This window comes from Pelobates fuscus, chromosome 8 (assembly GCF_036172605.1).
Source record: "Pelobates fuscus isolate aPelFus1 chromosome 8, aPelFus1.pri, whole genome shotgun sequence".
In the NCBI taxonomy this organism is placed as follows: domain Eukaryota; kingdom Metazoa; phylum Chordata; class Amphibia; order Anura; family Pelobatidae; genus Pelobates; species Pelobates fuscus.
The window spans coordinates 159,092,437-159,120,086 of record NC_086324.1 but is presented as its reverse complement, the minus strand read 5'-3'; the positions used below and the strand labels follow the sequence as shown (position 1 = coordinate 159,120,086).

The 27,650-nt window shown below is 41.7% G+C and overlaps 1 protein-coding gene across 1 annotated transcript in view; it reads right to left on the bottom strand.

Moving 5' to 3' along the window:
• Positions 1-11,200: 11,200 nt before the first annotated feature.
• CACNG3 (calcium voltage-gated channel auxiliary subunit gamma 3) overlaps positions 11,201-27,650 on the bottom strand; it is a 72,502-nt gene continuing 56,052 nt past the window's right edge. Inside the window, exons 2-4 of the mRNA XM_063430509.1 lie at positions 26,054-26,137; positions 14,264-14,404; positions 11,201-12,973 (exon numbers count right to left, since the gene is read on the bottom strand). Coding sequence (XP_063286579.1) covers positions 12,456-12,973; positions 14,264-14,404; positions 26,054-26,137 — 743 coding nt within the window. The 3' untranslated portion in view covers positions 11,201-12,455. The remainder of the gene's footprint in view (positions 12,974-14,263; positions 14,405-26,053; positions 26,138-27,650) is intronic.

The window sequence follows — 27,650 nt, the reverse complement described above, 5'->3', positions numbered from 1 at the left end:
ACTGTCCCCAACACTGCCCACCCTCACTGCCCCAACACTGCCCACCCTCACTGTCCCAAATACACTGCCCACCCACCCTCACTGCCCCAATACTCCCCACCCACCCTCACTGTCCCCAACACTGCCCACCCTCACTGCCCCAACACTGCCCACCCTCACTGTCCCAAATACACTGCCCACCCACCCTCACTGTCCCCAACACTGCCCACCCTCACTGCCCCAACACTGCCCACCCTCACTGTCCCAAATACACTGCCCACCCACCCACACTGCCCCAATACTCCCCACCCACCCTCACTGTCCCCAACACTGCCCACCCTCACTGTCCCAAATACACTGCCCACCCACCCTCACTGTCCCCAACACTGCCCACCCTCACTGCCCCAACACTGCCCACCCTCACTGTCCCAAATACACTGCCCACCCACCCTCACTGTCCCCAACACTGCCCACCCTCATTGCCCCAACACTGCCCACCCTCACTGTCCCCAACACTGCCCACCCACCCTCACTGCCCCAATGCTCCCCACCCACCCTCACTGTCCCCAACACTGCCCACCCTCACTGCCCCAACACTGCCCACCCTCACTGTCCCAAATACACTGCCCACCCACCCTCACTGTCCCCAACACTACCCACCCACCCTCACTTTCCCCAACACTGCCCACCCACCCTCACTGTCCCCAACACTGCCCACCCTCACTGTCCCAAACACTGCCCACCCTCACTGTCCCAACACTGCCCTCCCACCTACATACACTGCCCCAACACTGCCCTCCCACCCTCACTGCCCATCTGCATACACTGCCCCAACACTGCCCTCCCACCCACACTGCCCCAACACTACCCTCCCAGTCCCACCCTCACTGCCCACCTACATACACTGCCCCAACACTGCCCTCCCACCCACACTGCCCCAACACTACCCTCCCACCCCCACTGCCCACCCACATACCCTGCCCACCACATACACTGCACCCACGTTGCCCTGCCAGCCACATGCCCTGCCCCCACACACACTGACCACCACATACACTGCCTCCCACACTGATGACCACACTGACCACCATACACCCTGCCCCCCCCCACTGACCACCACACTGACCCTCACATGCCCTGCCCCCACATGGCCTGCTCCCTCACTGACCACCACATACACTGCCTCCCACACTGATGACCACACTGACCACCACACACCCTGCCCCCCCCACTGACCACCACACTGACCCTCACATGCCCTGCCCCCACATGGCCTGCTCCCTCACTGACCACCACATACACTGCCCCCCACACTGACCACCACATACACTGCCCCCTATATACCGTTCCCCCACTCTTACCACCACATACACTGCCCCCACACTGACCACCACAGACACTGCCCCCACAATAACCATCACACTGACCACCATAGACACTGTTCCCCACACTGTCTCCCATACACTCTGCCCCCACCCAGTTTCTCACACAAAATGCCCCCCACTGTCACACACCCTGCTCCCCCACACTGTCTCCCACACACTCTGCCACCCACAAGGTCACACACCCTGCACTCACTACACTGTGCCCCACACTGTAACACACCCTGCCCCCCTCACTGTCACCCACTCACACCCTGCCTCCAAAACTGTCACATTCCTCCACACTGCTCTCTCACCCTGTTACCCTTTCACACACCATTTTGTCAGCCCCCAACACTATGTCACCAATACATACAGTCACGCCTCCCACACACTGCCCCTGCACACACTGTCACCCTTTCCAACACTGCCTCCCACACTTTCACCTACCCACCGTCACAATTCCACACACATACAGCCACCCCCCACACTGTCACCCCCACATGCTGTCATGCCCCCTTCACCCAGCCTTGCTCACATTAACCTCTCCTAATCTTGTCACTCTCACCCCCTCCATCCATACCACAATTACCAGCCCTTGCCCTTCTACACTCACCCTATCACATTAATCCCCCTAATCCTATCACACTCATCGTCTCTCATCCTGTCACACTCACCCCCAACCCTGTCACACTCATCCTTTTTCACATTAACCCTTTCACTCGTGCCCAACCATGCCACTCTCACCCTGTCACATAATCCTGTCCGACTCACTTTCCCTCGTCTTGTCACACTCCCTCCTCCAGCTGTGCAACACATAACCCATAACCCTGTCAAACTTATCCCCCTTCACCCTATCACATTAACTTCTCCTATCCTGTCACTCATCCTGCCTAGACATGCCACACTCACCCTGTCACATAACCCTCCCTCATCCTGTCACTCTCACCTCCCCATTGCCCTGTCACACTTTCTCCTTCAACCGTGCCACACTCACCCCAACGGTGAATACAGAGACTAGCTCTCTGTATCCAGAGCTGCAAGCCTGTCATACATTATAACAACAGCTCATTATACACACGATGCAACCCCTATATGTTTTTTTACTATGAGTGTTAGTTGGGGTCCTCTTGTTTGAGTTTCGCCTAAGGCCTCATAAAGTCTAGAGCCGCCACTGTACACACATATACTCTATACAAAAACATGCTTACATTTATGCACAAACACTGTTCACAAATACAACTCTGCTAGGATGGGCAAATGGTAGATCTCCAGCTGGGATTGCATAATGGGAGTTGTACAGCAGATGGGGATCTATCTTTTCCACCCCCCAAAAAAAATCTTGCACCAGGGCTCTCTCTACATTAGTTCCGCCACTGGTGAGAGTTAATTGTTATTTTAACCGCATGTGTTGCTGGAGTCTGTATAACAATACTACATTTGTCTTTTTATTTAATTTCGAAAGAGAACCCGACAAGTCCTTACTTTCCTTGAAACTCGCTGAGATCATGTCTGTAGCTCCATCCACGAAACTGTGAAGCTGCTATAAGCTTAGGCAGCAGTCCCTGAAAGAGAGGGATGCCCAGTGAATGTACATGCGTCATATCTACTGAAAACAATAGCAGCATCAGGATTGGCGGAGCTGTTTCCTGGTTTCAGGTGATCTCACTGCTGTAGCTACAAAGTAACTGCAGGAATTTGCTGCTAACCCGAAAACGATTTAATCTTTTTAAATTATTTATTTAATGCAGTATCTGAATACAGAATTAAAGTAGCAGTTTTAACTTCTCCAAGCAGGTTCAATTTCAGGTTTCCTTGTTGTGCAGCAGTGCTGCGGAGTTATGTATATTCTGATTTCTCATTTTTCTCTCAGCCTTTTCATTTTGCCATCTGCCTCTCTTGCTGGCATCCTATCCTTCCTGATATAATCACAATATAATTATTTACTATTCTTTCTCACTGCCGAGCGGTGGTGGTCCTTTATTTGCATCGTAACAGTGTCAGCTCATCTATTTCTAAGGATTCTGATCTGATGAAATGAGGGTTTCTAAAAAAAAGCAACTTGATTTTGAAAATCACATGAATTTATTACAGAAACATTAAAGGGACACTCCAAGCACCATATCCATCCAGTAGGAAGTATGTTCTCTCAGTAAGGTAGGCATTGGGTTTTATTAGTAAAAGGTGCCCCCCCCCCCAATTTTCTCGGGGTTCATGCATGCACAGGTGGATGGGATAGAGAGGCTAGACAGAATACGGACACACAAACAGAGATAGATGGATGGCTGGGTAAGTGTGTGGGTGGATGGATAGATGATAGATAGATAGACAGAGAGAGAGAATAGATAGATAACGGGAGAGATGATAGATAGATAGACAGAGAGAGAGAGAGAGAGAGAGACGATAGATAGACAGAGAGAGAGAGAGAGAGAAGATAGATAGACAGACAGACAGATAGACAGAGAGAGAGAGAGACACAGAAAGAGAGAGAGAAGATAGATAGATAGATAACGAGAGAGAGAGAAGATAGATAGACAGAGAGAGAAAGAGATGATAGATAGATAGATAGATAGACAGAGAGAGAGAAAAGATAGATAGATAGATAGATAGATAGATAGATAGATAGATAGATAGACAGAGAGAGATGATAGGTAGATAGATAGACACAGAGAGAGAGAAGATAGATAGATAGATAGATAGATAGACAGAGAGAGATGATAGGTAGATAGGTAGGTAGATAGACAGACAGACAGATAGATAGATAAAGAGAGAGAGATGATAGAGAGAGAAGATAGATAGACAGACAGATAGATAGACAAAGAGATAGAGAGATGATAGATAGATAAAGAGAGAGATGATAGATAGACAGAGAGAGAGAGAAGATAGATAGATAACGAGAGAGAGAGATGATAGATAGAGAGAGAGAGAGAGAGAGAAGATAGATAGATAATGAGAGAGATGATAGATAGACAGAGAGAGATGACAGATAGATAGATAGATAGATAGATAGATAGATAGATAGATAGATAACGAGAGAGAGATGATATATTGAGAGAGAAGATAGATAGACAGACAGATAGATAGACAAAGATAGATAGATAGATACATAGACAAAGAGAGAGAGATATGATAGATAGATAAAGATAAAGATAGATAGATAAAGAGAGAGAGAGATGATAGATCATAGACAGACAGATAGATAAAGAGAGCGATGATAGATAGATAAAGATAAAGATAGGTAGATAAAGAGAGAGAGAGAGATGATAGATCATAGACAGACAGATAGATAAAGAGAGAGATGATAGATAGATAAAGATAAAGATAGATAGATAAAGAGAGAGAGAGATGATAGAACATAGACAGACAGATAGATAAAGAGAGAGATGATAGATAGATAAAGATAAAGATAGATAGATAGATAGATAAAGAGAGAGAGAGATGATAGATCATAGACAGACAGATAGATAAAGAGAGAGATGATAGATAGATAAAGAGAGAAATAGATGATAGATAGATAGATAGATAGGTGGGTGGATGGATACCCTTGGCATTTGATCCACGTGATAAATGCTCTCATACTATGTTTAGGATTCCAGTCACAATCAAACAAATTCCATGAGTTTTTTTTAACCTTTATGTAGACAGAATAATTTGGCATTCGTTATCGGGAAACGCTTCGTGGACGATGTTGACGGGTGTTAATATAGAGAAAATATTTCAGACTGAAGATGGGTGAATGTGAATCCAAACTTCGATATAATAAAGCCTTGTTTTTGTTAGAGGCAAATGATGCATTTATCTTTCTCAGTTTGGAAAAGATACGCTTTCCAGTTTGAACCTCTCCTGATGAGTTCCTGCTATTACTGCGTGCAGAATCTTGGCTGTCTTATGGTATTGGCTGTTGGTAATAAGATACTGAATATCCCTTGTCAGAGAGATTGCTATTCTAATCACCGCAGCTGTAGATTGGATACATGCTCTGCACTTTGTTGCAAGCTGCTTTTTGTTCTACGAAGTGGGGGTTATGATGCCAAATGGAGATATCAAGATGATAAAAACCACAACTGAGAAGTAATGAAACAATAACCCATCTCACCTCCTGCATTATGCTAAAGAAAACGAGGCGCTCTGCAGATAAATAGATTTGAAAAAAATATTTCACCCCCAATATATTATTTCTATGAAAAAATCCCACTTTTGATATTATTTAAATGAGATCTTCTATTTGTAACCACCTTTCCATTAATCAAAATGGGTTCTGAAATGTCAATGTTTCGTTACCATTTTTTTCAGAATAGTTTTGCTGTTTTTATGGTGTTTTAAAATAAAAAATGCATTTCAACCTTCCTGCCTTAGGCAATGGGTCTTTTTTTTATTTTTGACATATATTATTTTAAAAAACGTAAGCATTGAAAGAAAGTATTTACTGGTGGAGAATGCACAACCAACTACTTTGTATTTTAACCACACTTGACAAAGCTTGAAAAAGGGCTACCATTGTCAAGTTTGATCATTTCCCTTATCCTCCGCAGGTTCCCCCATAGAAATCAGTGTTGTACTCTTCCGCATGTGTGAGACTACAGCACTGACGTACGCTACTGGTAGATGAAGGACAAGGAGCTAAAGAGGGTCCCATGGATGAAGATGGCGGTGGCCATGAGGGACAGCCTCACGTAAGTAAAACAGCCTCACAAAATATGCAGAGACCCCCATAAGGTGATTGAGCTGCTTTAACTAGTTGCACTATTGTTAAAGGACCACTAAAGGCACCCAGACCACTTCAGCTCAATGAAGTGGTCTGGGTGCCAGGTCCCTCTAGTTTTAACCCAGCAGCTGAAATCATTGAAAATCGCATTGAGCACACAGAACGTCTATAGGAAAGCATTGAGTAATGCTTTCCTATGGGCGGTGTGAATGCGCGCGCGGCTCTTGCCGCGCATGCGCATTTGGCACTGTCGTTGGCAGGAGGAGGAGAGTTCCCCAGAGTTGAGGGAGCTCGGTGCTGGAGAAAGGTAAGTGGCTGAAGGGGTTTCAACCCCTTCAGCCCAGTGGGAGGGGGGCCATGAGGGTGGGACCTATGGACTATATAATGCCAGGAAAACGAGTTTGTTTTCCTGGCACTATAGTGGTCCTTTACGTTTAGCTCTGAATGTTCCTTGTTTATTTGTCAACATATCTGTCCCATCAACACTCCCTAATCTCCTTTCTAGAGGCTTTGCAGATTGTGTGAGTATGTGTGTGTGTTTGTATGAGATGTAACAAATGTGCACAGACTCTGATCTGTCATATGGCCATTGCTCTCTGCAACTGGAATTACCTGTAATAAAAGAAAATACCAAAACTCAACCAAATTAAAACCACTTGCTCAACTGTATGGACATCGTCAAATGAGACTGCTATTCATTTGCATCAGCGATTTTCATGCATATTTCTGTAATGCTGGTCTTTGCTGCGGCATATGCCTGTCGACGATGTCTCTTGGAAATCAGTAATCAGGGGTTTATGGAAAACGTACCAATTTTGTTTCATCCCATAAACTTCTTCACAGATGCTGCAAAATTTTATGGAGCTAAGTTGTAACAGTTTTTGAATTTTTCATAAAAATAATACATCTTTCGTCATGCTGCTACAAAACAAATAAAAATAATCTGTTATCTTTTATACCGCATTTCACAAGGTACATTTTTCTAGGTGTCTGGAGCAGTCTGTAAGAAGCACAAGAGAGCCAATATGGATGATATAACAGTGACCTGTGCCAAATGAGGGATAGACTCATGAATCGACCCTGGGTAAAAAATCAAGGTTTTCAGATATGTGTTCACTGATGCCTCTCGTGCAGACATTTGACGATGAGTAGAAGACTTTTAAATCCAACACCTTCTACAAATCCTTTTGAGTGTGACGTTCCTTTCCAAATACAAATTGTTTATTCACGTGCAACGTGATGGAAACCTCCTTCAACATCATCCGTCATATTCCAAAAACTCAAGAATCAAACAGCTTGGGGCAATTACAAAGGGCTTAGAAGCCAAAAGGTAGCTGAGCTGGATGGGCGAGGGGAGGGGGTATCTTGGCTGATGATTGAAGAGGCACTCTCCTGGGCCAGCATATGGGATAAACAGCTGGCTCAAAGAAACAGAGCTGTTTGCCGAAAATCATCCTGTTTGCTAGACACTTACAAAAGAAAATTTTTGCCTGCTTTTACACTTAAACAAAGCATGAAAATAAAACAATCTGAATGATAAATACAAATCACACTATTGTTATCGCGTTCAATGGCATTTTGGCAGCTGACGGCTGTTAGATGATCCTGTTTTATCCCCAGTAGAGGAAAAAATGATTCTCAAGGCTGGCACTGAGGAGGGGTTCCAGGAATGCATTCCAGTAACAAGCAAATTGTTACTCTTCTGGGTAAGGGGTTGGGGAACATGTGAGTTTTCTGCTGCAGGCAAAACAATATTTTCAAAGTGCATTTTTTTCTCTCTGTCTCTCTCTCTCTTTTTTTTTTTATTGCTGCACGTCAAGCTCCGATGTTCATTATGTGCATGTGTGTCTGCACGTACAGTAACTTAGATGTACTGTATATGTGCACATCACATGGGCACCGGGGCAGAACAGTGATAGCAGTGCATGCGTCTTACATATCTCTCAAATATTTCAAATGGACACAGAACGTTGCTCTGAGAAATTTTAGGAGACTTACTAAGAACACTTTATGCAACTACATTTTAATTTAGAATATGAATAATGTATCTTATTTATAAACAGATTTGATTGGAGAGACGATTATGTTTGATAATTGCCTAACTATTATTGTTTGATTATGTAGTTAATTAACTGTAGTAGTTCACATGTTTTATCATTTACTAATTATTTTATGCACCTATATATTGATTGTAAGAAATGTGTTCAGTAACGTCGAAACGTTGTTTTTTGGTTCTTGGGTCCAATAAAATTGCCTATCTTTTGGAACATTTGGAGTGCCTGGATTACTTTCTACAATTATACTATATATTTGGTCTCTTTGGTACTGGGACTGATCCAAGAGCACCCTAGGATTCCAGAACGAATGGCTGAGTGCAGTTCCACTACCTGTATATTGATTATTGTAGATTAAAGACACATTACTGGGAGTATTATTGCTGAAGAGCCAGAGATATTTCTGACTTACCTTGGTCCCGATCTACCTCCGTTCCGGTCCCCAGGGGGTGCGATGTTCTTAGGAACACTAGTCGTTGAGGTTCAGATTTTTATAGTAAACTTACCTTTGTCCACATCAAAGATGGCGTCAACGTACGTGTGACATCACATCATAGACGCGCATGCACGTTTTGGGGTCAGAGACAGCCAATTACAGCCAAAGGAGGGTTATTTAAACCCAAATTACCTTTTTGTCAGTGCCTGGTCGTGGTTTCCACGAGCTGGTTATCCGAGAGTGTGTTCCTGATTGCATTTTTCTGGTATTTGACTTTGGCTTCATTTTGAATCCCTGATTTTCTGGTATCCTTGACTTCTGGCTTTCCTCATTGTGGTGTCTCATTTTGTGTCCCTGACATCGGCAAGTATTTTGACTATTCTCAGGTACATGAAGTCCGGCCATTCTAAGGTCCGGTTAGACGTTATCCTTAGTCCTAGGTGTGATATTATTCTGCGTGCTGGATCAACTATAATCCTGATAGGGTCTAATCCAAATAAACAAGATCAGTATGTGCCCTGAAACCATGCATTAAGTTGCCGTTGCAGAATTTAATCAAGTCTTATCTTAAAGACGCAGTCTAGATATCACCACATTAAATATTTTCATTCTAAAACATCACTATTTTCTCAGCTAAAAATTGTGAAAAGATGTCCGCATATTGTGTATTTTGGTAACAGTTCAGATTTTTTTCAAGTTATTTTTTATAATTTTTTTTAACATTTTAGAGTTTAGAACATGTAGAATAGCTCCAGAGAACGAGCTTTACCTCAATACTTTTCAAAGATGTGCTCTGAAATAATTTTAGTTTTGGTTCATTTTGGTTCGATCTGATAATTTATGGTTTTTGGTTCTTCTGAAAATTGACAGTGAATGGATTTATCCAAAAGGTGGCAGTCATGAAATTTGTTCGATGGTGGATTTGTTCATGTGGTCATTCATTAAATTATCTGCCAATATTAGTTTTCGGGAAAAAATTATCGAATATTTTTCATTAATTTTTAGATCCGTCTGAAATCGAAAGCTCGTATTTAATATTTATACCTTATTTCATTCCTTACCTTGCTTTTTGTTTTTTTAACGTTTTTAAAAGTCCCTGTCTCTGTTTTTAAAATGATTCCTCTTGGGATAGATGTAATTGCACTGTTGTCATTGGTGTCGATGGGATGGAATATATTCTTGTTTCCCTTTATCAACGAAAAGAATACCATGGCAGAGTGTTACCTATAATCACTGAAATAAGACATATGCAAGGTGCTTACAGTTTGAGGTCACGGCTGCTGACAAATGCCAACTTTAAATTTCCATCTACTTCTTTTCTGGCAGTGGGCAAATTATTGTAAAGTAGACATGTATCAGACAATCCAGAAGACTAAACTGAAGATGAGGTTGGTGCATTTATATCGGGGATAGGCAACATTCCGCACTCCAGATGTTATGGACTACATCTCCCATAATTCTCTCACAGCCATAATGCTGGCAAACCATCAAAACAAAACGTAATTTATTTTCTCACCCTGGAACAAACATTATTAAATTCAAATGTTATCCTTGTTAGTGGTAATCGATTTACAATATATTTTTATTTGCAAAATGTAGTGCCTTTCATTTTTTGCTTTGACAAACATACTTGGCAAGAAGGTAATCTACACGCCTTGCAGACTAGAAAATTAATTTTTTTTCAGGAACGTCTTGCTTGGATTGCATGTACATATAACTGTCTTTGTGTGTGTGACTTTATATATATATGTGATTGAACTCAGACAAATGAAAAGCGCATTCTGAAATGGAACACAAATGTCATTTTCCCATAATCCTTTGCAGAAGCTTGGCTTATTTGACTTTGTTTGACTTTGACACGTACTTATGGCTAGATTCTATTAGATAAAATCAGCTTTTCTCTTGAAACTGAATTGTAGTTTCCCTATTGAGTTTAATTGGGCAAATGCTATTCACGTAACTTAGTTATCTAATAGAATCTAGCCTTCAGTTCTGTAAAGCTTGCTTATGGAAATTGAGGGAATTGATTAACAGAAGCACTGCAAGGCCAACGCGTTGGACTCTGTGTCTATATATATATTGTATTGGGTTTTGTTTTAGTTTTACTATTTGCGATGAGTAAGGGGTAATGTAGTTTAACATCATGGCTCCAACTAAACTTATGTCTGTATGTATTAACCATTCTACTTTACTATTGCTTATTTCATTAGTTCCAGCTGTTTTCATAGTTATTGTCTGTACCTGCCAACACCCCCTCGCCTGTCAAAACAGCACTTTGGAGGAATGTGCGTAGGGAAGATCACGTATATAAAAATTCGAAACACACAATTTATGTCTAGTTTTTTTGTTGTTGCCACAAATACATTAAGTACAAGCCTGTGCCATCAGACTGAATTTGCTATTCCCTGGTACAGGGGTCCTCAAACTCCGGCCCCCCAGATGTTGCTGAACTACAATTCCCATGATTCTTTGACTTGCATAGATAGCCAGAGAATCATGGGAGTTGTAGTTCAGCAACATCTGGGGGGCCGGAGTTTGAGGACCCCTGCCCTAGTGCAACAACAGAAGACAACTCATTCAGCCACTACATACGTCTTTACTGTAATCTCTAAGAAAATGATTTCCCTTCATTTTCAACATTTAAATCCAGCCCTAATCACCATTATAAACCAGCATGTGCATTAAGGAAATAAAAGTTAAATATTGTTTTATTAGTTAGGAATTAAAAGTTTACCTACGTTAATGCAGTTTCAATTTCTTTTTAGTACAATACATTTTTTTCCTATTCCTGAACAAAGTATTCAGCCATTTTCACAGAACCATTTATTACCCCCACCCACAAATGGTTGCTCTTCCCACATAATAACTAATTCATTTCTTTTATTGGGCAAGGCATGCCTGAGGCCTCTGCATCCACTCCCTCTTCAAGTAACCTGTCACATGATCACGGTGCAGCATCTCATTGGTTATGCGCTTCTAAAGTCTTATGACGAACGTTCCCTCTTGAGGAAGTAGTAAATAGGGTATTGGAAATTCTGCAAGAGATACTGTAGCGACTATTAACAGAGGCTACGTTTCCACTTAACAGGGGTGTCGCTACCCAGAGGCTCCCTTTCCTACATGGTAATGACTCCAAGCACTTAATCTCTACTATCAATTACAAAGCACCTTATTTGGGGAAAAACTCAACATAAGTAGTGACTTAGAAAACTTATGTATGATTCCGGAATGTGGACGAAAAAAAAATAGACAAATGTTTTTTGTTTTTTTTCCCTGTGATTGTATTCCTTTAAATGTCAAGCTTTAAAATGCCTGTTATTCTGGATTGTGGTATGATTACGGGTGGGTTATCTGAAATACAATTATTAGGATATAATCCTATTCCTGTAGTCCTATTTTCCATTGCAGAATGTTATGAGCGCCTGGCCGTAGCCTGATTAGGAACCAACACAAATCGAAGAGATTAGATAGTAATTTTCTCTAATGCACATTGTGGGATTCTCTTCTGAATGAATATGCAAAACCGTTTTCCACCGAAGGAAAAAATAAAAAGAATCCCACGTTCTCTGTGCACTCAGAGGAGCTTTATCATCTTTGGGCATTCATGACAAGCCGATAGATTGGTAATGTCTTTCCTTTTCCTCCCTGAATCACAGGCCACTGTTTATCCATCTGTATCTCTAAAAGCCTATTCTTTCAATACTAATACAATACATGACAGGTAGTCACACAGATCTCGATTTCCAGCATTTGTTGCATCTGATGGTAGGGTGTTAGGTGAATATCTTCCTGATGCTCCTTGATGTTTTCCTGGAGGTACTGCAAGGGAAGCAGCATCCCCCATCTTCCATGGTGGCTTTTGGGTTCCCCACCAGGTTCTAGCAGTTTAAATGTGTTCTTCTGTCTTCTGTAAGAAGGATTCAGACAGGTGTAGTGCGCCTGTTGGAAGGATTATTGTGCAAAGATTCTTTATAGTCCTTCGGGATAGAGTTGTGAACTTGAAGAAAATTGTGTTCCCTTTCAGAATTTAGCAGGGAGCCCACAGTCACCTTGGTAGGGTCACGTGCAGTTAATGTATACAAGGATATATCACTAGTGGGAATAGTGTGGAAGCTCTTACCAACAGGAGAAGGTTCTCTGGATCTCGGCTCAGTGGAGCGTGAGCTGGAACGCCTTCGAAAGCGGTACCGATAGCTGGGAATGCGGGAGAAAGCAGATTTTCTGAAGAGGTCAGAGTGAGATTTGGCTCTTATTTGCCTGTGCTTCTCGATAAACATGTGCACAGCTAGAACGCCCACCATCTCCGCAATAATGAAAGACAAAGCCCCAAAATAAAAGGACCAGCCATAGGAATAGTTGCTTTTTTTGGAATCACTCTGCCCTGGGTCGCCGGCATTAGCCGAGATGTAGACAATGATTCCAATGATGTTGCTCAATCCTATAAGAAAATAAAGTAATTAAACTAAGATTACTAATAGATTTAAATACATGTTACAGGAAGCCATTAATACCACGATTTTAAAATATATATTTGTAGCCAAGGCCTTGATCACAAACCATTTCTAGTATTCGACTGATGACTTTTCTGAACTTCGTACGGAATTGAGTGCGTGCTGCTATTGCGAGCACACTCCAAAAACTCTTACAAACTTTTTCTGTCAGTAATGCTCACGAAATGAGAAATCATTATTGTATTAAAACCAAACTAAAACCATGCTCCAGTTATCATTGTTAATCATACTATCGCGAGATCGATACTAAGAGATTGCTAGGTTAACAACAAGGAATATTGATCCACCTTGTAAAGATATGACCTGTCTGTATGATCACTTTTATAGTGCACTTGTGACTGATTACAGCTGTGTTCTAAATATTCCTTTGCGTGCATGTTTCTTTAAGTACCGTATGTTCATATCGGAGATTTGGGGTGTAGAGTACAAGTGTTTTTTTACTGTTATCAATATTAATAAACTATGTTGTTTATAATTTTATGTTATGTTAACACACCAATAATATGGAGTTCCTAGAAAAGAGGGACATTAGAATCTAAAAGAGTGACAGATAGGTTTGGGCCCAGACATGGACTGTCCCTCCTAAACAGACACTTGGGAGGTATGCCGAACTGAACATTCTGTGCTCTAAATACAAACTGTGATTTTATCCCCCCAAAAAATCTATAAGAATAATATGATCTCAATATATTTAATCCCATACCATTCTTATAACTTTTTATTAATGCTCATTTTATTATTGCTACTTTAAATTATCTGCTTTAGTAATATTTTATTACGTAACTGGTCCTTATCAGGCTTAGTTACTAAATTGCCTGCAGATTGCAAAACGTTAAAGTGCTATTCATGTATTCATTAAAGGCATGGATATATTTCCAATAAATTTAAATTACTAATTAAAACAAAGACAAGAAGGCAACTTTACCGCTTCTTCAGTTTTTGTTTTTGGGTAACATCTTGTAGCAGTGAATTAGATTGTCAAAAAAAGCACTTAAGAGCACTTATTATTATATATTTATATTTAGAAGTCAATTTTTCCGCATTGATTACCTGTAAAATAGAAAAGCTCTTACCTATAGCGCCACTAAGACCAAATATCATTCTGATGCATGCACAATGTTTACTTATTACAATTTCTTTTTTTAAAGTCATGACAAACTGGGTCTCAGAGGGGGAGAACCTTTACTATGACCTTGGTCCGGATGAAGGATACTGACCTGCTGATACAAAGAAGATCCCCGCGCTGAGTATAACATTGTGCTTATTCTTGTAAAACTCGCTGGCAGCAACACATAGACCACCGAAAAACAGGAGACCAACGCTGAGTATAGGGAAGATGCTGGAAGCTCGGACAGCACCTAGAGTAGAGACAGATTAGAAGTTAATCAGGTCACTGGGTTAAGTCGATGCTTCGAGGTCAGTTATTAGTAGACAGCATTCTGATTACGGTATATCTAGAATTTAATAACAAGGCTATCGTGAGTTTTGTTTCAACCACTACACTAAATGGGACCCCTCCCAGACTCTCATCAACACCTTCACTATAAATCATTTTTGGTTGAAAAAATGTAACAGCAAGATTAATTTCAAACCTTTGAAGGAAATGCGGCACATAAACATAGGATAAAACAGAAATGTTGTGTATAGATTGCTGTTTAGAGATACATAAATCAATACAATTATTAAAAGTAAAAAAAAAAAGCTAAAAACGTTGGAGTAATTATTTATTCTGCCTTTACAAAAACATTGAAAGGATAAAAAATACCGATATTATGTTTTTTTTTTTTTGGGGGGGGGGGGGATAGAAATTTATTGTGTTTTCTTTTTTTTTTTTTTTAAATAGGAAACACAGGTATTATAAAGAAATTGCAAATCACGACTGGTCAAGATAGAGAACCAAATACGTGATATGATAGTGATATGATCATTCGGCATTTGGAGCCATGGATACAAAGTAATATACACTAAAGTAACCAAATGCCACCCAGATATTAGGAACCACAAAATGAACAGGGCCAGTTAGAAGGCCTGTTGGAAGAAAGGGAATTATGTACTACTTAGTGCTACGTACTCAGTAACTTCATTTAATGCACAAAAGGCATTCCCCACTCATTCCTAGCTTCTTGGTGTCTCGTTATGATGTAATTTATTTACATTCTATTTGCCTCCTTTTATGTTGACAGCGGCGCTTTTTGATGATGTTTACAATTTTATGACATCACAGCCCTTTGCAACCAATCACAACCCAGTACAGGATAGATATACTTCCCGGTTGTCCTTGTTTCCTTGTCTTGTGGTTTTTCTACGCCCGAGAGTGAGTTATTGTCTAGTGCTTTACTGCTAATCGAACTTGGCTTGTCTGACTATTCTTGCTTTCTGTAATCCGGACCTTGATTTGTTTCTTGCTTCTGTGTACCACTGTTTCTGGTTTACTCTGTGTATTCTGTTTCTTAGGCACAAGCCCGGCCACTTTAAGGACCGTAACGTGGTTCTGTCCTGTGTCCTTTTGGTTTGCGTATTAGAGTAGGTTAGTCCTGACAATAGCTAAAGCAATCGCTATAGCTGCAATTCAGGTATCTAATAGGTTAGGAGGATATAGCATTCGAGTTTGAGATTATATGCCTATATTGTACCTGAAGCAACAAAATCCATTCCTCCATTGGTTCAAGAGATTATATGTTATATTCCAATATTTCAGACTGGGTCTATTATGTTAGCATAGAAGCAGAAATAATGATAGATTGTATAAAAAACGTCATCAATACACTATTCGTACTAGTTAGTATACCCCAAATAATCCGTCTAGATTCCATTAGATGGGATAAGCTTATCTCTTGTAATTAAATAGAATTTTCCCTGTAGATGTCAATGTAAAGACTTATTTTCTGTTAGCAGAGTTGAGTATATCTCTGTTAACGGAATTCAGCATTAAATGTTTTCAAAACCTACCCTCTTCCCTTCTCCAACTTTTAGTAAAGTTTCATCTTCAAATAAATGAGGGTCCTGCTATTCTCAGTTCTTTTTGCAAAGTTGCAGCCATTGCGGATTCATTTCTTTCTGCGATGGGTAAAACTAAGAAACATTTTGTTTTGTGTTGATTTGCAGTTAAAGGGTTACTTCAACCACCAGGACCACTCTGCGTTCTACTCTACTGAGAGGGTAGTGGACGCATGGAACAGCCTTCCAGCTGAAGTGGTAGAGGTTAACACAGTGAAGGAGTTTAAGCATGCGTGGGATAGGCATAAGGCTATCCTAGCTATGAGATAAGGCCAGGGACTAATGAAGGTATTTAGAAAATTGGGCAGACTAGATGGGCCGAATGGTTCTTATCTGCCGTCACATTCTCTGTTTCTATGTTTCTGTTGTAGGATTCAGGATGTACAGTGTTTCAACTTGCAAATCCAGAGATAGTTGCCCCCCTGCACACATCATATTGGCAGCCCGGCGCTAGATTAAGGTACATATTTTTAAAAAAGGTTCTTTGAGCATTTTTGTAGGCGTGGATTGATAGAATAATGTTATAAACGAAACAGAGTTAGAGAAACCCTTTAATATCATCTATAGTTATTTTGGGAAAAGAAATATACACTGACTGGTACAGGCTAGGTTTCCCTGCCTTTGAACACTGGGAGCATGCCTGGGTTGTTTACATGTGTTCTCTTGTAAAATGCAGATAGGATATCTAAACAAATGTCGTGTTTGCCACCAGCCTTCTGTTTCTGATTAAATGTGAATAAAACTAACATCCATTCTACTAACTCCATTAGACAGCAGCTTCAATACTTGAGCGTCAATTATAAAATAGATGTAATTATGTTTGAGTAAATGACTAAATTGATTGAATTATACAAACACATTATTCTATTTAAGTTCTATTTAACAAGTCTACCTTGAAGGAAATTTTTTTCCAGCTTTCTAAAAAGTTTTGTACGTATTTACATACATATAAAGATGACAGATATATAAAGAGACCGACAATTTCTTGCTGGGCAACTTGATTAATAGCTGAATCGATCAGCCTAAAAACATTTATATTCTTTCTGAATGCTTGATTTATAAAACAGCATATTGTATAATTTAAAAGAATGGCATCAATTCAAAGTTATTTTAAATTCAACCTACAAAAACATGTATTTAAAGAGTAACTTCAAGCATCATGACCACTTCAGAAATTTTAAGTGGTCATGGTGTCTGAAGTCTCTATGTGTAACGTTACGCATTAAAAAAAAGCTGCACTACGCATAGGGAAGGACTGAAATACCTATTCTGGATTCCCCCATATCTGAGGCCCCCCAATCCGGACCTACTACCGACCACAGACCTACTATTACGAACATGGGATGCCACTAGAACCCCCTATACTCAACTGAGACATGGTCACTAACCATCCGGATATACAGCATCCACATAATCAACACCTCCTTTGACCACAGGGCATGGCTGCTCACGGGTTGCACCAACTCTTCTCTAACGGTAGATTACTGCAATTTCCTGACATCCAAGCCCAATTTGACCTTCCTCATAGGGCTCTATTCTCATATTTGCAAGTAAAGTTCACCCTGGGTGGCCAGGCCGCCTCTGTGCACATGACACTACCCATGACAACGATATAGAAATCCTGCCTATCTGTTATAGCCCGCAAAAGAACCATCTCCCTTAGTTACAACTTACTCAACATTGGGACCAACAACCCCCAGACAAAGCAAGGCATGGGGACCTCAACTCCACCTACACCGCTCAGCAGTGGCAAGAGGCATACACAGCACACAAAGTTAGAATGGCCTGTGTCTCCCACTTTTAACATATGAGAAAATTGCAATATAGATGGTACATGGTGCCTGATAGACTAGCAAAGATATATCCCCATACCTTGGCTATTTGGTGGCAGTGTGCACGCATTAGACCATATTGGAAAGCAGTGGAGGCTATGATTGAGGGAACACTGAACACAACACTTACTCTTAAACAAGACCTAGGGCTATTGTTTCTCACCCTAGGCCAATTTTGCAGGGTGGACTCTATCCTGGTTTTCCACATCCTTATCTCAGCCCTTACGTTAATAGTTAGAGAGTGGAAATCGACAGAGGCCGCCTTGACAAACACCCTGAAACAGCAGATCATGACTAACATTGACTACGAAGCCATGACTCACTAACAACTGGCACCCAGGAAACATGTCCTGGCAGCGCAGAGGTTATGGAAGGGCTACCTTAGGCCTACTACACCCACTTACCCGGACACTCCGACTCGCCCATTGGAACAATAACACCACACAAGCCCACCGTTAAGACTTGTGACGCTAAGTCATTCCAGAGTCACAGGTACAACGACGTGAGCCACCCGAATGGAATGGAGCTAACCTAGACACTCATCCATGGGGTATGGGAGGTTTAATCGCCGAGTCTCGCCCAGAGGAGACCACTGGCTGAGATTATTAAGCTCACTACACCGCACAAAATCCCGTTTGCTGAAACCCGAAACACCCACCACAACCCCACACAACCCCTTTCCACAACATGCAGATAACTAGCTCCGGACACAGTTCACCAGATTCACTCTCCCTCACAAACCAGGGATGATTAGGGTTTAGAGGGGGGTGACGGGGATGCACGGGGGGAAGCCAGCAGAGTGACAAGGTGGCCCAGGGGGTCCCCGTGGCATCTCCTCTGGAGCTACACGGAATTTATGTGTCACATGTAACATGTTAAGACCTGGGTGACATGAACTGACTCTGTATCGCAGTTGAATTAAAAATGTATTGCAACTGTATGACATAAGCAATTCAAATGTATTGCATTTGTTGAATTTGTCTTTACCCACAGCCCTCTTACTTTCTGTACCCCACATCATCTTTCTTTGCTTCCTTCCTTCAAGGAACAAAAAATAAGTGAAAGAAAAAACACTAAAAATTAGCTGCACTAGAGAGATTAACTCCTTAGCTGCTGGAGGTGTTGCTCCACCTCCGGCACCATCATAGGGGTGTCATCGGCCCGTCCAGAACTAATGTCAATTCTGTGCAAGTTTTGTTCCACAATATGTCAGTCGTTGGCTCAGAGAAGTCAGCTACAGCTCTAAGCCAAGAATGTCGATCGCTGCGGCTTCTGCATCGCTACAGAAGCCAGAAGTGCATCACTGGATCAATGAGCATCGGAGCCTGTTGGGGCCCAGGTAAGGGGGCTAATCATTTAGCAACGGGGAACCATGATGCACAGAGTAACCCTTTAAGAATATTTTTTATTTTCTAATTCATTCTATTTTCCCCCCCAATATATCTAAAAATATCTCACAAACTACCTCGCAATCATATTAAGTAAATAAAGTCACATATCTGATAAATTTCCGTAACTCATTATGCAGAACTGTGGAATATGTTTGACGCATTGTGCTTCATAAATAAACATATTACAATAACTCACAGCCCTTCTCCTACCCTTCACCTGGATTTGATAAGCAGATCACTTTGCCAAGCTGTGCAATAAAATACCGGTGACTATCTGCTATTTTCATTTTGTTGCACATGAATAATCTCACGTCTGCTAAAAAGACTCATCTCCGCTGCAGGAGAACATGTTTCGAAGTTTCCAGGGTAGACAAAGGCCGATCACAGAAAAATGAAACGTCAGTCTCCTAACAAATGAGAAACTGTCCCGGCTGCCCCAGAATTGCCATAGGCTTCTGGTAGATTGTAACAAACTATCTGTGTATCTTTATTTAAATAGAGTCCCAGCAAGCCTCTCTTCCCTATCAGTCAGCTTCCTTAAGGCATATTTCTACAACGCACAGGATTGGCTCACGTTTGAATGGGAATAGCTATTGACCATTAAGTGACTGGGGTGATACATTTATTTCTTCATACGATACACTGTTTCCTGCTGTGCATTTTGTCAAGGTACAACTTAATCCTGTAAGTAACGTAGATTCAAGCAATCTATTTCATTGCACATATAAATAATGTCATTTATTTATTGAGCTGTCCTTGCGGGTTAGGTTTTGCGGGCATGACCAGCTGCACACTTCGCAATCAAATCAAGGAAAATTGTAACAATATCCCAAATCAATATGGCAAACACGATATCTCATTATACATTAAAACAAATCCACACAGCAGCCCACAAGGCCCACTATTCATGGTTACTCAGATAATTCAAGAACGCCGCTGGAAAGGTAAAAATTTAGTTTCGAACTTAGTTCAATCTAAGAAGAGCAGAAATTTGCATCTGAATTCTATAAAACCTAAAGGCCTTTATTTAGATCTTTAATATTTTTTTCTGCCACTTGTATTTTTTTAGGCAATATTTAATAGGTGGCCTCTGCATTAGGACAAATAGGGGAACCTTTAAAGGAACCATCCACTAAAAAAATGCAAACAACAATCACTGTTAGATACACCGCCAGTAAAAACATGCTTGCATTTAATGATGCATTTTCTCATTGGGGGTATATCTAAAAACAGTGTGCTAGAGCTGCAGATCTCAAGTCTGCTGCCTTTTCAAGCCCTCCCCTTCTAACCCCGCCGAGACTTTCGTGGCTGTCCAATCACAGACTTCACAATGCAGCTCAATGACAAGTCTTTGCAAGGTCGGTGTTTGGGGCAATTCATACCTCTTGAGTTTAGCTCCACTGAGCTAAACAAACCAGGAAGTAAAAGGACCCAGTTGTCTGATTGATAGGGGGGTGTAACAAGGTTACTTTATAAAAGTGCCAATTTCTGTTAAAATCTGAATTTTTCTGCCTAAGCTGCCCGCTCACGGCGGAGAAACACTTATCTACCCAGGCACACAGACCTGCATAAACGGACACCTAACCTAACCCTGGGACTAAATGTCTAAACGCAAAGAAGGGGTCTGGAGGACACCTAGCATCAGACCCTTTAGGTAACACTACACACAGGGGACAGCCCCTAACCAGCCCCAACCTTATGTGTTATAACCTATGCTTAATTGTTTACTTTTAATTTAATTATATTGCATTGAAAACGGACCAATCATAATCATACTCACTATTAATGTTGATGTTTTTTCTAGTTTAAAATTGTACCTCATCTTGTGACACAACTTTTCCAGCTTTAGCCTAATATTATTAGGAAAATGTGCTGTCAAATCGCATGCCATGTCAAACCAATTGTCTCTAATTAGCTTGCCAATGCTGTTGTGGCACCGCAAGAAAAATGTTAACTGTCTATACATGCACAAGAAAAATACAGAATGTAAAAACCTTGTTTTTACTGGGACCTTGTCACAGCTGAAACTGATGTGCAGGAAAACATACTGAGAGGGTCCTCTGGGCCTCTCCTAACTAATGCTAGCACATCAAGGGCATTGGCAATCCCTACCATCTGTGGTAGTATCACCAGGGAGCAGTGACAGCAACTCACTCACTGACAGCCAGTGAGCAACAGACAGCCAGAATCACAGTGACAGCCAGAATCACAGTGACAGCCACTCACTCACTGACAGCCAGTGAGCAACAGACAGACAGAATCACAGTGACAGCCAGAATCACAGTGACAGCCAGTGACCAAGAGACAGCCAAAATCACAATGACAGCAGTTTATACACTGACAGCCAGTGACCAAGAGACAGCCAAAATCAGAGTGACAGCCAGGGACCAAGAGACCTCCAGAATGTCCATTGACAACCTATTCCCAAGTGAGTGCCAGAATGTAAATGATGGCAATTAAAACAGTGACAGCTAGCGAGCTCTTAATTAGACAAACAAGTTGCATCACTGGCAATGCCCCTAGCCACCAGCATCCAGATCTCATATCTCCCAATACTGGCAGCACAGTGATAGCCTGTGACCAAGCAAAAGCCAGAATCACAGAGACAGGTAGAATCACAGTGACAGCCAGAATCACAGCCAGAATCACGATGACAGGGATAATCACAGTCACAGCCAGAATCACAGAGAGAGACAGAATCACAGTCACAGCCAAAATCACAATGACAGGGAGAATCACAGTCACAGCCAGAATCACAGAGACAGGCAGAATCACAGTCATAGCCAGAATCACAATGACAGGGAGAATCACAGTCACAGCCAGAATCACAGAGACAGGCAGAATCACAGTCATAGCCAGAATCACAATGACAGGGAGAATCACAGTCACAGCCAGAATCACAGAGACAGGCAGAATCACAGTCATAGCCACAATCACAGTGACCAAGAGACAGCCAGAATCAAAGTGACATTCGTTTATACAGAATCACAATCAGGGGCGAATCCAGAACCTAATCTTGGGAGGGACACTGGTAGATTATTTAAAGGAACAACCCAGGCAATACAGCCCTCTGTAGTGGTTATGGTGCCAAGAGTGCCGTGGCACCCTCCCAGAGTAAGTAGTCAAACTGTTTAAGAACAGTTTGACAACTTACCTGGAGTCTGCTGAGATATTGCCTGTAGTAGGGTATAGGAGCAGTAGTGTGTGTGTGTGTGAGGAGTGCAGTGTTTGTGTGTGGGGTGCAGTGTGTATGAGGGGTGCAGTGCATGTGAGAGGTTTAGTGTGTGTGAGGGGTGCAATGTGTGTGTGAGGGGTTCAGTGTGTGTGAGGGATGCAGTGTCTATGTATGGGGTGCAGTGTGTGTAAGGGTTGCGATGTGTGTGTGTGAGGGGTGCAATGTGTGTGTGAGGGGTGCAGTGCATGTGAGGGGTGCAATGTGTGTGAGAAGTGCAATGTGTGTGTGAGGGATGCAGTGTCTGTGTATGTGGTGCAGTGTGTGTGTGAGGGGTGCAGTGTGTGTGAGGGGTGCAATGTGTGTGTGAGGGGTGCAGTGTGTGTGAGGGATACAATGTCTGTGTATGGGGTGCAGTGTGTGTAAGGGGTGCAGGCAGAATCACAGAGACAGGTAGAAGCACAGTCACAGCCAGAATGACAGAGACAGGCAGAAACACATAGACAGAATCACAGTCACAGCCAGTATCACAACGACAGTCAAAGCCAAAATCACAGTTACAGCCAGAATCACAGTCAAAGCCAGAATCAAAATGACAGTCCAAGCCAGAATAACAGTCACAGACAGAATTACAGTCACAGCCAAAATCACAATGACAGGCAGAATCTGTTACAAGTCAAAAAAAGAGTTGCAGCAGCTCCAAAAAAACTAATTCATATTAATCTATTTAGTCGAAGTGATCCTTAACACACTTCAGTAGATATATATCAGGGTTACCCTGTCGGTGCTGGAATCCTCCCAGTAGTCAAACAATAGTTAAACAATACTTCACACAAAAGTAAAAGTTTTGATCTGCACTCATCCCCAACAGTATACAAGGAAAGAAATCGTAGAAAAATGCAAATTTATTTAAATGTAAAAAAAAAGTACACATGGCATAAGACTGAGACAGCAGTCCTCGTGTATGCTATAATGGTCCAAGCATATAAACTAAAAATATAATGAAAGGTAAATAAATAGAAATGTATAAAATCCAAGACCTGAAAGCAGGACCACCTGCAGCATTTCGTGTTATTTACGTTTCATTGCCAGATTCTTGCTAGATCTTACTTATTAAGCTCTAAATAAGCAAAAACCCGACCCCTTTCATGCCCACAAACTGACAGCTGTAACCTAAGTACCTACTGCTAAGGCTACAGAACCCTGGTCTGGACACCGTGAAGCCCTTGTGAAAGATTGAGCATCCGGACCTACTCGAGCAATGGATGAGGTTGACGACCTCCTACTTACCGATTGCCCTCCCTGTTTCCCCCTTTGGACCGGTGGGGGTTATCCCGGTTCCCACTGGCTTGATTTACGTACCTCTCTTGGTTCCAGTAACGTACCGCAGTTCATGCGTCGCAGGCGGCAATCCTGGCAAAATGGCAGACATACCTCCATCACTGGAGTTTACATCCACGCAGTCCTGCGGAGGCTGCTGCAATATGGTGCTCACTTGAGTGGATCTCTTTCAATGCTTCTGGGCAATGCTAGAGAAGCACATGGCTCCAACACCAACCCACACTGTGAGGGAGGTGAAGAAAGTTGGGGATGGGGTGCTGAGATGGCCTCTTTTGGGCAAAACCCCTACTCCTACAATAGCTCCCTATGCTGTTTGCCTACTTAGGCCGAGGGTCCTGAGGAGACTGCCTCCGAAGCATTGACCACCCTGCTAGAAGACTGCCTGCCGCTGGCGGCAGAAGAACACATGGGTCTCCTGCTGCACCGATGTAGGGAAGACTTGGACTCACAGAGCCTTCGAGTCTGTGGTCAACAGATGCTGCCTTCCACACAGGCATGGGGCTGGAGGAGGACCTCATCCCACCTACATCACTTTACCCTACATGCTCCTGCGGTTACTCTCCAAAGTTTAGGCATTGGCTGACTGTGGTTGGTTTGCGATGTGCAAACCATGTGAGAGTCCTTGTTGATAAATCACTTACTGCATTTGTTACCTTTATTACCCTTATTTTATATTCATGTGATATTCCTTTTGTGCATGCAGAGTCTTAAACACTAAGCCCCAGTGGTATACTCAGTGTGGCGGAATTAACCCATGTTCCTATGAGTGTGACAAACCCCCAGGTCACTGGACTACTATGTTCCCCTATGATGCCCTGGTTTGTTCGGTAAAACCGCATTCACCTAGTTTTGATCTTTGTTTTGTTCGACAACCGAACAAAACCACAAAAGATCCCGACCACTCATATGCGTGTTAACCTCCATCACCCCTATTAACACTCCAATAATGGTTCACACCTCAGTGTTCTAAATGGTCGGTTGGGTGGCCGTTGTTTATATGTACGAACACATGGTGGCGGCCATCTTGTTCCCGTGAATGCAGGCAGCAGTGTTTGCTCATTGAGTGCCTGGAACTAAAATCGGACACTCGACCTCGCGAACACCGCTGAACTTCCATCATCGTCTGCATTTGTTTCTATACATCTGAGAAGAACATTGTTCGGTGGAATCATTCCCATGAATGAGGAGCACACAAATAGCATACAGGTTGAAGCATCCGTTTGGTATTTTGTGCGTTTTCGTGCCCCCGAAAGAGATTGACCGCTACCCCGGATTCTATGGAACTATTTTGGGCAGGAGCCTCATGTGAGGTCGGTCAAAACTTTACCCCGGTGGTGTTTCGGCTGTGTTCGTAGGATCTGAGCCCTTTTGGGATATGTTCTGCGCTCAGATCCAGGCTATCCAGGGATATAAGACTTCTTTCTTTCTGTACTTTCTGTACCTGAGAGATAATGTAATGGTATGTTTTTCCCCCAGGTAATTATCTCTCAGGCACAGAGGATCATGGGAGGGATTACCCTGTAAGTTTATAAGGGAAACCCCCATGTAGGGGCTTTTGCATAAAAGGCCGTGTGTGGCCCTGAATAAACCAGTTGACTCCTTTCCAGCTTCAGAGAAACCCAGTGGAGATTTTGGATTTTAATATTGCAGCTCCGCTACACTCAGCATGTTAGTGAAGTATCTAGTATTAAACTAACTCGTGACCACTTATTTCATTGCAACCACCATGTCTACCTAACCATCTGCAAGTTTAACCTCTGTCCCAGTGTAGACATGGCATTTACATATAGTGATTTTATTTATTTAAAATAAACCAAAAAATGACATGTTGTCACCCAGAAATGTCTATGACTGGAATTGTGTATCTGATTATTTTGTCAAGCAGTCAAACTCTGACGTCATTTTGATTATTGTCTCTTTCATGATACCATCTTAATAAAACAAAGATTGAAAAAAAAAATACCAACCATTGCTCAACACAGGGCACAGTCGGACCAATTTTTTTACATGTGTAAAGGTTATTGTACAGTGCTACAGAGTTTGTTGCCGCTGCATCAAAACAATACAGTGTTTCCGATACAGTGTGTGCTCTACGTCAATCCCTCTAGTTAACCAGATTGTTGACTTTGACAACGTTTCCTTTCTAACTGCAACTGTTTTTCAAATTGTTAATATTACAAGATTGTCTTTTTACATTGTTTTACATAGTCACAGTGCGCCATATTGAGGATGAAGGTCAGACAGCATGATAACTTGTGGTAACAATGTCCTTACGCAGTAAATACTCCGCCGTGTCTTGCTCATAATCCGCGTCCTCCGGGAAGTGATCAATTTTCTTGCACATTCCTCGGAAAGCTCCTGTGGGGGAAAGATAAACGTTTAACAAAAAAGCAGCAATGATGCCAAAAATATTACAGATTTAAAATCTCCCTGCAAGGCGTTAAGGCAGACATACACAAAACAAGAGTAATCCTCACTTTAACCATTTACTGATGTATAATGCTAGATTTGTGTCCTTTGTATGGGCTGATTAGAAGTGTAGGTACACTATAAACCTCTGGACGTTACCATTATTTTAATATTTTTTTTTTTGGGGGGGGGGGGGGGGAGGGGAGAGGGATTTTCAATAAATAGAACTTTTTTTTCCATTTTTGATATTTTGGTCTAAATTTTGAAGCCTCTTCATTTCTCCACAATTCCTAGTTTAGCGAATTAAAGGACAACTGTCATCACACACATTTTTTTTTTATATAATAATCCTGTCATAAAGTTTAGAAAATGAAATAGATATTTGTTTAAAATAAGTATATGTAAATTTAAAAACAAAAAAACACATCCCTATTCCCTACCTTTAGTATATGACAGGATCCTTCAGCCATATATATATGCACCTTGGGTCAGACAGTGTTTGAAAACTGAAAATTAGTCTCTATGGTCTTCCTGGCTTCTGTGCAGGGAGTGAAGCTGGGAAGACCATAGAGACTAACTATCAGTTTTCAAACACAGTCTGACCAAAGCTACATGTGTATGGCTGAAGGATGTCATGTCTTATACTAAAGGTAGTGATGAGTTTTTTTTTGTTTTTTTTTAAATGCTCCTTATCCCATACAGGGAATACAGATCTGCAGTACATGCATTATATGAATAGGATGCATACTGGAAACTCCCCCCCCTCCCCCTTATTATGGGAAACTCTCTTCCATTTCGTTAGTTAAAGAGACCAATTTAGCATTTTCCTTGGTTTAGGAGTGCTGTGTAACCATTTCCATTCAGCTGGGAGAGTAACGGAATCTTTGTTATTCTTAGTTTATGAGAATCTCAGATCCTTTACCCTATGGTTGAAGAAAATTACAGAATAATTTCCCCCATTGATTAAGAATGTACTGGATTATTTCCCCTGACATTAGGAAGGTACCGAAACCTTTTCCCATTAGCATTTAAAAATTCAACATGGACAAGCCTGGGGCAGATCTCGATAGGGGGAGATAACAGCAACTCATAACAGCAACTGATTATCAAATGAGTTGCTATGCCCATGGTAGCGCTTAATGGCTTTACCAATGAAATTTAGCAAGGGACAGAGAGTGAATGGATCCAGCAAGTTCACAAGGATGAACTATGGATGACTTTTGTGACAGCCAAAAATATTACGTTTCACTGCACTTGAACCAACTTTCACGGGGTCGTATCCCAACTTACAGGAATGGCGAATCTCACAAACAGAGATACTAGAAAGACATATAACCAGGCCTTAGAGAGACTTAACGCTAATACAGATAAAGACAGAGTCAGGAATAGCCTACGTCAGGGATATAGAAATACAGATAAATGGAATAACAAGCCAGGTACCAAGAGAGAGTTACTATGAACA